Source organism: Monodon monoceros, unplaced genomic scaffold, assembly GCF_005190385.1.
Source record: "Monodon monoceros isolate NGI ecotype Baffin Bay Population unplaced genomic scaffold, NGI_Narwhal_1 Super_Scaffold_1, whole genome shotgun sequence".
Classification (NCBI taxonomy): domain Eukaryota; kingdom Metazoa; phylum Chordata; class Mammalia; order Artiodactyla; family Monodontidae; genus Monodon; species Monodon monoceros.
The window spans coordinates 45,801,981-45,814,818 of NW_021703765.1; the positions used below are offsets into that span (position 1 = coordinate 45,801,981).

The following is a 12,838-nucleotide window of genomic DNA, read 5'->3' on the forward strand; positions in this document are numbered from 1 at the left end:
TTCCTATATGATATGGATAAAAAAGAATATTATAAATTGTAGTGTTAATGTTTTACCACAAATTAAAATTGAAGCAGAATGGCTATTTTCTTCCCGTTTAGAGATGCACATAGCCCTTTGAACATCCCCTTGAGGACGACAAAATCTTTGCATACGAAGATTAACTTATTAGTTTTGCCAAACGACAAAACCAAACACCTAGATTAAATTAACATATTCAAAGAAAGTAGCTTAATTCAAAAAGTCGAGCAGAATCATCTCTTCTATATTTTTACTGGCAAATACATACAAATTTATATGAAGATAACTGCTGGAAAACTGAGGAGGATGAAAAAAACTTTAATGTACATTACCTGCATTGTACAGATTTTGACTGTTTGAGTATTCGCTGGTACAGCTGGCCTTGAAGTTATGTTACTTGTGGTCTCGGTTCTTGTTACAGCTTGCTGAGGAGATACCAACATCAACTGACCACTGTTACTTTTGATCAAAACTGTTCCTATAGTTAAAAGAAAACAAAATGTGAGCTAATAAAGTATAATCATCACATATTCTTCTTCCCCTTCTTTCAGTGCTATAAAGTGTTCTGAATAAGTGGTTAGTTAGTACATACTGAATTCCATGTCTACTAATTAAGATATATAATATGGAAAAAATGTTGTCACTCAAAGCTATTTAAAATATTAAAAGTCTAAACATATGAACAAGATACTCCTGAAGAAGGCAAAACACTTTTCCTCATGACATCAAACTATTTATAATGCTACAGTAAGACGGTATGGTAACAGCAAAAGACTACACAAACTGACCAATGGAGTAGAATAGAAAACCCCCAAATAGGCCCCAAATAGCCCGCAGATACGTCATATCAAATTTTTCTAAAAGCACTGCAGATCAGTGAGAAAAAGAGCTACTATTCAATAAATAGGGCTTGCTCAATTGAATAATGGAAAAGATGAAAAGTTTCACACCATACACAAAAACCCAAGGGCATTAAGGATACAAGGATAAAAAGTAAAAACTTTTAGACAATGTAGAAAACTGTCATTCTGAACTTGGGATAGGGAAAAATTTCTTAAATAAGTAAACTTTGATACATACAACTATATTTTAAAAACTTTTGTTCAGCAACAGATATCTTCAGGTAAAAAGACAAACCACAAAATTGGAGAAAATTTGGGGACTTCCCTGGTGGCGCAGTGGTTAAAAATCCACCTGCCAAGGCAGGGGACACGGGTTCGATCCCCAGTCCAGGAAGATCCCACATGCCGTGGAGCAACTAAGCCTGTGCGCCACACTACTGGGCCCACGTGCCTAGAGCCTGTGCTCTGCAAACAGAAGCCACCACAATGAGAAGCCCACGCACTGCGACAAAGGGTAGCCCCTGCTCACAGCGACTAGAGAAAGCCCCTGCGCAGCAACAAACACACAACACAGCCAAAAATAAATAAATTTTTAAAAATAAATAAACTAAAAAAAAAATTGGAGAAAATTTTAGTTCACGTATATTCAAAGAACAAATATCCAAAATGCAAAAAAGAAACACAGATACCAGTGACAGGGAAAGGTAAATTAAGACCACAGTGAGATATCACTTTATATCTACCTAGAGAGAAAAAAATTAAAAAGTCCAGTGACAATATTAAGTGTTAGAGAGATGTGTGGCAACAAAAACTCTCAACATCTTTAGGCTGGTAGTGTAATTTGGTACAACTGCTTTGTTCAACTCTACATTGTTGTGCCAAACTGGTTCCAATTTGCATACTCTCTAACCCAGTATTTCTAACGTAAAGAGATTGTTGTCCATGTAAGTAGGAGGTACAAACAAGAATATTCATAGCTGGAGTTCCATTTCTGGAATGGCAGCATGAAGAGCTCAATAAAGCCACTCCCCAGCAAAACAAGCATAATGTGAAAATTATTTTTAAAAACAACCATTTAAAGTCTTTGGAAATGCCCTAAGGCATACAGAAAATGACTAGACAATTATTAAAGAGAATCTACTAAAACTCAGAACAGCAAGAATCTGTGGCATCTGAACCATGACCCACTCCCTCTCCCTTCTCAGTTCAGGCATTGTGGACAACATAAGGCCTCCGTCTTTCCCAAACTCCCAGTTGAGGGCTATGGTATCTCCCTGGGAGAAGCAGGCCGCTAGCATTTCCCATCTCTGCCACCCCAACTTGCATACAGAAGAGAACAAATTTGAAATAAGTGCATCCAAGAGTTTCCAGGCTTCTTGTTTCACCCATCCCTACTCAGAAAGGGAAGGCTCTACCCCAGGGATGGCTCAGAGAATACTTGGGGCCCAATCACCCTCACCCCAGTTCTTTCATAGGGTGGAGGTCCCACATTGGAAGAGGTAAGCAGAGAAGACCAGAGGCTACCACCATGCCCAGTACCCCACTTCTAAAACATGGATATCACTCAGAAAGAAACATGCCACAGCCCTGGGTACTTGCTTCAAACATCTCCCAAAAGAAACTGACTTTATTTCCAACAGAGTGTGGGAAAGGTCAAGGCTAAGGTCACTCTCAAGTACAACAGAACAATTAAAAGGTTTCTGGTATCTTCATGACAGATATAAGCTAAGTCACAGGCATATCTCCAGTTTATCAGAGAGAACAAGATAAAGAAACAACTAAGAAGGGCCCTTCTGGGATGAGAACCTCAAGCAATGACCTCAAAAAACTACCCCTTGTAAAGGAGTCCACATTTAATTGAGTCAGACTATGGAGGAAGTTAGGCTCTAGGGCACTGTTGAAAACAAGAGGGTAACTGGCTGGCAGTGAGTGGAGCCTAACAGCTATGCATGACACCAGCTGAAGCAGAAATCTTAACAGAGAGATCAGAGAAAGAAACAGTCAAAAACAGCTAAAACCACTGTCATCCCAGGGTGGCTGTGCTTATGCCCAAAGCTGCACCCTGTGAGGAAAACAGACTTCACTAAAATAACACAGCCATTTAAAAAAATAAACAACAATAACCCACTCAGGGGAGTAAAGACCAGTATCTAGACTTGCTATATTAGTTTTGGGGCTTCCCTGGTGGCGCAGTGGTTGAGAATCTGCCTGCCAATGCAGGGGACACGGGTTCGAGCCCTGGTCTGGGAGGATCCCACATGCCGCAGAGCAACTAGGCCTGTGAGCCACAACTACTGAGCCTGCGCGTCTGGAGCCTGTGCTCTGAAACAAGAGAGGCTGTGATAGTGAGAGGCCTGTGCACCGTGACAAAGAGTGGACCCCGCTTGCCACAACTAGAAAAAGCCCTCACACAGAAATGAAGACCCAACACAGCAAAAATAAATTAATTAATTAATAAACTCCTACCCCCAACATCTTCTTTAAAAAAAAAAAATATATATATATATATATATTAGTTTTGCTCAACAAATTACAAGACATACAAAGAGAAAGAAAAGTGTGACACAGAAAAAGGCAGGCAACAGAAACCACCTATGAGGGACTAGATGTTAGATTTAACAAAGACATCAAAGTAACTGTTATAAATATGTCAAGAAGCTAAAGGAAATCATGCTTAAAGAAGGAAGATATGATGATGATCTCAACAAATAGAGAATAACATTAGAGAAATAAATATCATAAAAAAAGGAATTCTGTAGTTAAAAAGTACAATAACTGAGGGCCTCACTGGTGGCACAGTGGTTGAGAGTCTGCCTGCCAATGCAGGGGACACGGGTTCATGCCCCAGTCCAGGAGGATCCCACATGCCACAGAGCAGCTAGGCTCGTGAGCCATGGCCGCTGAGCCTGCGCATCTGGAGCCTGTGCTCCGCAACGGGAGAGGCCACAACAGTGAGAGGCCTGCGTACCGCAAAAAAAAAAAAAAAAAACTACAATAATTGAAATAAAAATTTCACTAGAGAGGCTTAACAGCAGACTTGAATGAACAGAAGATAAGTCAGTGAACTTGAATATAGTTCAATAGAGATTATGCAATCCAAAGAACTGAGAGAAAAAAGAATGAAAATGAACAGAGCTTCATAGAAACGTGGGACAATGATAGGCGCACCAACGTAGGCATAATGTGAGTACCAGAAAGAGCGGGGGAGGGAGGGGAAGGAGGGAGGGGGGGAGAGAAAGAGAGAGAGAGAGAGAGAGAGAGAGAGAGAGATAGGAACAGAAAAAATATTCAAAGAAATAATGGCTGACAATTTCCCAAATTTGATGAAAAATAATCTAAACATCCAAGTAGCTCAACAAACTCTAAGTAAGATAAATGCAAAGAGATCCACACCAAGACACAATATGATAAAAATGTACAAAGAGAAAATCTTGAGAACACCAGGAGAAAAATGTACAAGAGCACTGCATTAATAGGATTAACAGTTAACTTCTCATTAGAAACAATGGAGGCCAGACAGCAGGGGTATGACACATTCCACTTGCTGGGGAAAAAACAAAAAAAAACAACTATCAACCAACAATCAGACATTCCCTGAAAATATCTGTCAAAAAAGGAGACAAAATAAAGACATCCTAGACTGGGATTGACATATACACACTACTATATATAAAATAGATAACTAATAAGAACCTACTGTATAGCACAGGGAACTGTACTCGATACTCTGTAATGGCCTATATGGGAAAAGAATCTAAAAACAGAGTAGATATATGTATATGTAAAACAGGTTCACTTTGCTGTACACCTGAAACTAACACAGCATTGTAAATCAAATATACCCCAATAAAAACGTAAAAAAAAAAAAAAGACATCCTCCTTAGAGGACTGAGTGCTAGCAGACAAACCAGACAGGAAATACTAAATGAAGTTCTTCAGGCTGAAAACAAGAGACTCCAGAAAGTAACTCAAATTCACATGAAAAGGGCACTGGTAAAGTTAATTATATAATTTATATGCATATTACTGCTTTGTCTTAATGGGTTTAAAAAACAACTATATAGAACAATATATATAATTGTATTCTTGAACCTATAACATATTAGATATGTAACATATTTGTGAACAATAACACAAAGAAAGTGGTCAGGAGCAAAGTTGTACTGCACTAGGGAAATGACTTCAGGTGGTAACTGGAATCTATAGGAACAAATGAAGAAAACTAGGAATGGTAAATAAGAAGGTAATAAAACAAATGCTACAAATATATCCTTGTGCTCCTTTCTTCTGTCAGCATCTTTAAAAGACATATAATTACATAAGGTAATAATTATAACAAGGTATTGTTGGCTTCGTAACATATCTAGATGCAATATGTAGAGCAATAATAGCACAAAAATAAAAAAGAGGGAAATGAGCTAAATAGGAAAAATGTTTCTACATCTCACTGAAACAAGTTAATATAAATGTGAAGTAAATTCTAATAAGATGTATATTGTAAGCCCAACAGCAATCACTAAAAAATATATATTCTTTTTTTTTTTTTTTTTTTTTTGCGGTACGCGGGCTTCTCACTGTTATGGCCTCTCCCGTTGTGGAGCACAGGCTCCGGACGTGCAGGCTCAGCGGCCATGGCTCACGGGCCCAGCTGCTCCATGGCATGTGGGATCTTCCCAGAGCGGGGCACAAACCCGTGTCCCCTGCATCGGCAGGCAGACTCTCAACCACTGTGCCACCAGGGAAGCCCAAAGTATATATATTCTTAAAAAATATTATAAAGGAATTAAAATGTTACACTAGAAAATATTCACTTAATGCAAAGGAAAGAGGGAACAGAGGAAGAACAAAAAAGAGAAAATATATAGAAACAAAAGTAAATGGCAGGCTTAAACCCAACTATATCAGTAACATTAAATGTAAATGGATTAAATAATCCAATCAAAAGGCAAAAAGTGTCATACCCAATTATAAAATAGGATTCAACTATATGCTGCCTACAGAAGACACACTTTAGACTCAAAGACACTAAAAAGGTCAAAGTAAAAGGACAGAAAAGACATATCATCCAACAGCAACCATAAGAAAACTGGAGTGGCCATACTAATATCAGACAATAGAGTAAAACATAATGTGTCACTGGAGATAAAGAGGGATACTTTATAATTGATAAAACAGCCAATGGATCAGGAAGATTTAACAATTACAAACATACATACAACAAAGCCCAAAATATATGAAGAAAAGTTGACATAAACGAAGGAAAAAAATAGAGAATTCAACAATAATACTTGCGAGACCTCAACACTCTACTTGCAATGAAAGATAGATGTCTAGGTAGAAGATCAACTAGGAAATCAAATACTTGAACAACACTATAAACCAACCATACCTAAAACACATCAATAGTATACTCCACCCAACAACAGCATTCTTCTTAAGTGTATGTGGAACAGTCTCAGGATAGGCTACATGCTAGGATATAAAACAAGTTTAAATAAATTTAAAAGGACTGAAATCATACAATGTGTGGTCTCCAACTACAATGGAGTGAAATTAGAAATCAGTAACAAAAAGAAATTAGGGGAACTCACAAATATGTAGAAATTAATTACTGCTAAGTAGCCAGTTGGTCAGTTAAGAAATCACAAGGGAAACTGGACTATACTTTGAGATGAATGAAAATGAAGACACAACATACCCAAATTTATGTGATGCAGCTAAAGTAGTGTTTAAGGAAAATTTATACAGCTGACCCTGGACAACGTGGGGGTTGGAGGTACTGACGCCCCACACCCCTGTTCCGTTGAAAATCTGCATGTATCTTTACAGTTGGCCCTCCATATCTGAAGTTCCGCATCCACAGATTCAACTGATTGCAGCTCATGTAGTAGCATAGTATGCACTTATTGAAAAAAATCTGAGTATAAGTGGACCTGTGCAGTTCAAACCTGTGTTGTACACAGGTCAACTGTTGTTGTAAATCCCTCTATTTTAAAAGAAGGATTAGGGCTTCCCTGGTGGCCCAGTGGTTAAGAATCTGCCTGCCAATGCAGGGAGCGCGGGTTCAAGCCCTGGTCCAGGAAGATCCCACATGCCACGGAGCAACTAAGCCCATGCACCACAACTACTGAGCCTGCGCTCTAGAGCCTGCGAGTCACAACTACTGAAGCCCGCGCACCTAGAGCTCGTGCTCTGCAACAAAAGAAGCCACCACAATGAGAAGCCCGCGCACCACAATGAAGAGTAGCCCCTGCTCGCCACAACTAGAGAAAGCCCGCGTGCAGCAATGAAGACCCAACACAGCCAAAAATAGATAAATAAATAAATAAATTTATATATTAAAAAAAAAAGATCTGAGGAGATGTGGGAAGCCCTGAAGGATTTCAAGTAGGAGAGACATTATTATATTTGCATTTCAAAAAAAAAATAAAAGAACGATTATTTGAATTAATAACTTAACCTATCTTAAGACATTGGGGAAAAAAGCAAAATAAAAACTATAGCAAGCAGACGAAAGAAAATTAATAAAGATTAGAGCAGGGATCAATAGAATAGAGAATAGAAAAACAAAAACAACTGAGAAAAATCAAAACAAAAGTTGGTTCTCTGAACAGACCAACAAAATTGACAAATCTTTACCTAGATTAACTAAGAGGAAAGGAGAGAAGGCTCAATCTGCTAAAATTAGGAATGAAAGAGGGGATATGACCACTAATCTTACAGAAAGAAGGATTATAATAGAATACTATGACCTATTATAAACCAATAAATTGGATAAATAATATGAAATGGACAAATTCCTAGAAACACATAAACTACTAAAACTAACTTAAGAAAATGGGCAACCTGAATAGATCTCTAACAAACACAGATTGAATTAATAATCAAAAATAGTATCCACAAGATAAGCTCAGTTCCAGATGGCTTCACTGATGAATTCTACCAAACATCTAAGGAAAAATAAATCCTTCACAGATTCTTCTAAAAAACAGAAGAGGAAACATGTGTCAATTCATTCTGTAAGGTCGGTATTACCCTGATATTAAAACCAAACAAAGACATCACAAGAAAACTAGAGACCAAAATGTCTTATGTATACCAATGCAAAAATTCTCAACAAAGTACTACCAACTGAATCCAGCAACATTTAAAAAGTGTTATACCCCATGACCAAGTGATATTTATCTCAGTATGCAAAGTTGGTTTAAGACCCACAGCGAACACCATACTTACTGGTGAAAGACTAAATGCTTTTCCCCTAAGATCAGGAACATTTGAGATGAGGAATGAGACAAAGATGCCTACAATCACTATCACTTTTATTTAACATTATACTGAGAGTTCTAACCAGGGAAATTAAGCAAGAAAATAAAATAAAAGGCATCCAGAATAGAAAGTAAAACTATCCACATATATTATGATCTTCTATATAAAAATCCAAACAAATCCACGAAAAAAGCCATTAAAATTAATAAACAAGTTCAGCTAGGAAGAGGATACAAGATCAATTTAAAAAAATCAACTGTATTTCTATACATTTCCAATGACTAACTATAAATGGAATTAAGAAAAAAAATTTTATTTACAATAGCATCAAAAATAATATACTTTAGGAATAAATTTAACAAAATAAGTGCAAAAGCAATACTGTGGAAACTACAAACTGTTGCTGAAAGAAATTAAACATCTAAATAAATGGAAAGATATCCCATGTTTGTGGACTGAGAGACTTATACTTACTTTGCAGGACTGTTAAAGGGATCAAATGAGACAATATGAGCAAATTTATGAATTTTAAAGTTATTGGTGGTAGTTGTTATTAATGCCTTAAGGTCCACAACCTTTGAGTCTTTCTAACTCAAATATGAGTTAGAGCGACTTCACAGCCTTTGAAATCCAAACTGTGGAGGGCGCATATGGTGAGCACTGAAGACAACTGCCTCTCATTTCATGACGTCCAGGAGCACTGTTACAACTGTGGGAGCAGATGATCATGTAATATTCCTTTGATAAAGCTAGGGTGGAAACAAGAACCACGAAGATTATCCAGGAACTAATTCAGGAATTTGAGAAATGCAAAACCTATACCATGTCTCAGCATGAAGGAGTTGATGAAAAAGGACCAGAACCATTTCACAAGCAACTTTTCACAAACTTCTGTACAGTAAGACTGAGAAGCAGAATTTATGAAGCACAGTCTATGATATAAAAGAAGCAATCAAGTCCTTACTCATCACTCTGAAATACATTATAGAAGAGACACAGAATACCAAAAAAGGAAAGAGCCACAGTCTGGTCTAAATCCCACAAATTCATAAAAAAGAAGACTGAAGAGATTACCAAAAATATTCAACAGAATAATCTTCAGGGCTTTGCTACAGTTTCTTTCATTTCCTCACAATGCCCCCCTTTTTGTTTCCAGCTCCTGCTCCCTGGAAAAACCTGTGGTGCATATGCATATTTTTTTAAAACTAGTTCTGTTCACAGAGGAAATTCTGAAGTAAAGAGAAATCAAATAAAGTATTCATTACCTTGGGAAAATCAGAGCTGACTCCTATGTAATTTAAGCATCCTTGAGCAATCCTCTGCTAATCCTCAGTATATAAAAGAAGTAGAACAAGACCTTTTTAAAATGTTATTTTAATCAGTGTTTCTATGTCATTCCTCAAGTATTGGTTATCTTATTGTGCATCTGTGAGAGCACAAATATGAGTATGTCCTTCTGCCACACCTCAGCAGAAATTCCAAAAGCTGCTCTTCAAGGTAACTTCTCACCTCCTCTCTAAATAACAACTAAAGGCAATTTATCCCCTCTATTTTGTGGGAGTTTATCCATGGTCGACAGCATAACAAGTTATAGTGTAGTGCATACTTAGGCTGTGGTCCTGGTTTGCTGCTGTTTTGCTCTAGCAAGTTTCAGTTTTTGTTTCTCTGTGTAATAAAAAGATCAGGTTCTAAAATGCTATAAATCGCCTTTTAACATTGCTACGCAAGGAGGCATATTGTACACACACCAAGTGGTAAGCACAGTGTTACGGAAAGAATAGAGTTAAACAGACCTGAATTCAAATTCCCTCTGACATCTATGACTTGTCTGGCATTGGGCAAATTCTTTACCTTCAGAGCCCTTTTTCCTTATTTGCTATCTATCTATTATGACCAGCAAACAAAAGAATATAAATAATGTATAAAAATAATAATGGATGAAAAGTGCCCAGCAATATAATGTTGTATGTCAATTGTAGCTCAATTTTTTAAAAAAGGGCTTAGCACAGTACGCCCTCAATAAGTGATCTATTCCCACTTACCAGCAAGTTTCCACTCCTGAAAGTTCTTCTCTCTTAATACTTTTTTGATTGTTTCTAAACCAACTTCACTGACTAGATAGGAATTTTGTTTTTAACAAATTAGGAGTAATTTCATTCAAACACATTCATAGCTACTTTATAAGAGTGCATGTAGGAGGACAATTCAGAACCAGCAGAAAATGTATCCAGTGGTGCACACAGCCTTAAGTGTAGGTACCTCGTGTACAATACAAAACTAAAACACAGCTACAACAGAACATTAGGTACAAAAGAGGCACCCTCATTTTGCTAGGGGAAACTGACATCACGTGAACCAAATGCTTCCACTTCTTTACCACCTTTGGGGGTCAGAGTTCCCATTGCTGCTCAGCAAAATACATAGAAAATAATCAAATTATGAGTAGAGTTTTTTCCCAAAGAAGATAACACGTGCTTTTTTTCCCCACTGAAATTCCAAGTGACTTTCATTTGAGGAAAGAAAACAAGGTAGAACACTCCAACACCATTCTGCATATTTATAATATGCAAATGATCACAAAGCAAAACCTTTGTCTCAGTCATGAAAAACAGCCCCACAGAGTACACTCTAGTATAAAAAGTAGTCACAGGCTCATTAACGGTAGCATTCACACAATGCTTCACAAATAACCACCTCATGGCTCTGACCTGTCAACTCTGGCATTTGCTCCCTGTGAGAGGGCTCCTTCTAACTCAAAGTTACTTACAATCATCACACATCTGAAAATTGTGCGGGAAGCAACATTATTCATTTCTAAGCAGTAAACTTACTTAGGCTTGTTTAAATTTAAAATTCACTTTCGGTCTTAACACACAAGAGCCTTTTAAAAACACTTTTTTTTTAACATAGTAATCTAAGCGTGTGGATATAAAAATTGATCCTTTCTCCATATGAAAATAAACTTTAGCGATACTCTTTATCCTCCCGCACCTAAGAGCCAGTGCCTCAAAGGCCCTCCTGAATAGGCTGCTCCAGCTTTTCCTGTGTCACTTAAGGGAAAAGATGCTCTCTTTAAATAGGAAAAGAAAAACTATGCAGTAAGGACTCAAAGATGCTATCTTGATTGTAACGCCAAATCACTGCCCCGCAAAGTCAAGATTATTAAAGGTTCTCTTGGCTGAGTTTTTTAGAACTCCCAGCGAAAAGGCGCAATCCCGGGCTGCGACGTTTCCCGTGTCACCACTGGCCGGCCCGAGGGATAAGCCGGAAAAGGTGAGCGACATACCTGGAGGAAGCTGAAAATTAGCAGGCAACTGGATTGTTGTGGTGTTGGGTGCTTTCACAGCGACAATCTGAGGAGCTGGCAGACGAGGGCCGCTGCTGAGTTTAGGAAGAGCACTGACAGGAGCCACTTTAGTCACCAGGGTCCCCACGGGGGACCGCAGCGGCTGGGGCGCCGTGGACTCCACGCAGACGCTGACAGGAGCCTTAGTCACGGCGCCCAAGGCCACCGGAGTGCTCTCCACCCGGACTGGCAGAGCCGCGGCGGGGGCCATGGTCACGGTCCCGGAGGCGCCCACACCAGCTGGGGGAGCGGCGCCGGCCGGTTCTGTGAGGCCCGCGGGCATCCCCAGGTGGATCAGCGGCAGCTGAGGCGCCGCCGTTCCGGGAGCACAGGCGAGGGGACGCTTGACAAGCGGCAGCCGACTCCAGTGCAGTTCCGGCTCCACAGCATCGCTAGGGAGAGGCGCCGGGGCCGCCACACGAGTCAGTGACCGGCGCCGGCTGGACAGCGGGACCCCGGCGATCCGGACCTTCCTCCAGTCAGCGCGGCCCCGCCGGCAGCCACACCTGCTCGGCCGCTCGCCGCTTCCTCAGCGGCGCTCACACGTGCGCCGGCTCAACCCGGCCCCTCAGTCTCGCGACCAGATGCAGCGGAGCCCGGCGGCGCGGCTCCCGGAAGGGCGTCACTTCGGCTCCCACCTTCCACCAAAACTCTGCGCGGCGGATTCCCCCGCCAGAAATTTCAAAACTACAAACCCAGAGTGCCCCAAAGCCCCCTACGCGCGCTCTGCACGGCCCCTCTGCGCGACCACGCCAGCCATGTTTATATAGCCACGCGGAGACCTCGCGCACGCGCACCAGCTGCCGCCGCTGCCCCGGGCTTCCCCCAGAATCCGGCCGCGTGATTGGCCACAGACTGGAATCGCGCTCGTGACGTCAGTAGGGACGGCTCCAGAGGGCGTTAGAATCCGCCTCTGAATCCTGAGGAAAGAGGGGCGAGTTGCCAAAAATCTACCACGTGGTGAGGCCAGACAGCGCTTGGAAAACTGCGGTATCCGCGTTCTGCTCTCTCCTTGGTATCCCCAGTTGCGTGTTCCTTGAAGAGCCCGGACTATACTCTCCACAGGCTTCTACTTTTTAAGGAAACAGTGTGGAAGACCGATTTCAGAGAACGGTAACAAAGTAAGAACTCAATCACGCTTCCTGTTTTTCTGCGGGCTTGGCTGTATAGCGTCGTTAGAATGAGCATTGCATTTGACACTGTGAAAAAAAACCTTCCATTTCTTTCTTTTAAATGTTTAAGCATGGCGTATAATTTTACAGTCTGTAAAATGTGCCTATTTTCGTATAATTAATTTAGGGTTGAGCTGCCCCAAGGGAAAATCTCTTTCTTCCTTGGCGTTGCTGTAGATGTCTCCGTCACC

General features: G+C 40.2%; 1 protein-coding gene across 2 annotated transcripts in view; it reads right to left on the reverse strand.

The window, feature by feature from the left end:
- The window catches only part of TAF4B (TATA-box binding protein associated factor 4b), a 125,351-nt gene extending 113,232 nt beyond the window's left edge, over positions 1 to 12,119 (reverse strand). For both annotated transcript variants that reach the window (XM_029232618.1, XM_029232611.1), the window contains exons 1-2: positions 11,416 to 12,119; positions 354 to 499 (exon numbers count right to left, since the gene is read on the reverse strand). In XM_029232618.1, coding sequence (XP_029088451.1) covers positions 354 to 499; positions 11,416 to 11,758 — 489 coding nt within the window. In that variant the 5' untranslated portion in view covers positions 11,759 to 12,119. The remainder of the gene's footprint in view (positions 1 to 353; positions 500 to 11,415) is intronic.
- Positions 12,120 to 12,838: the final 719 nt, after the last annotated feature.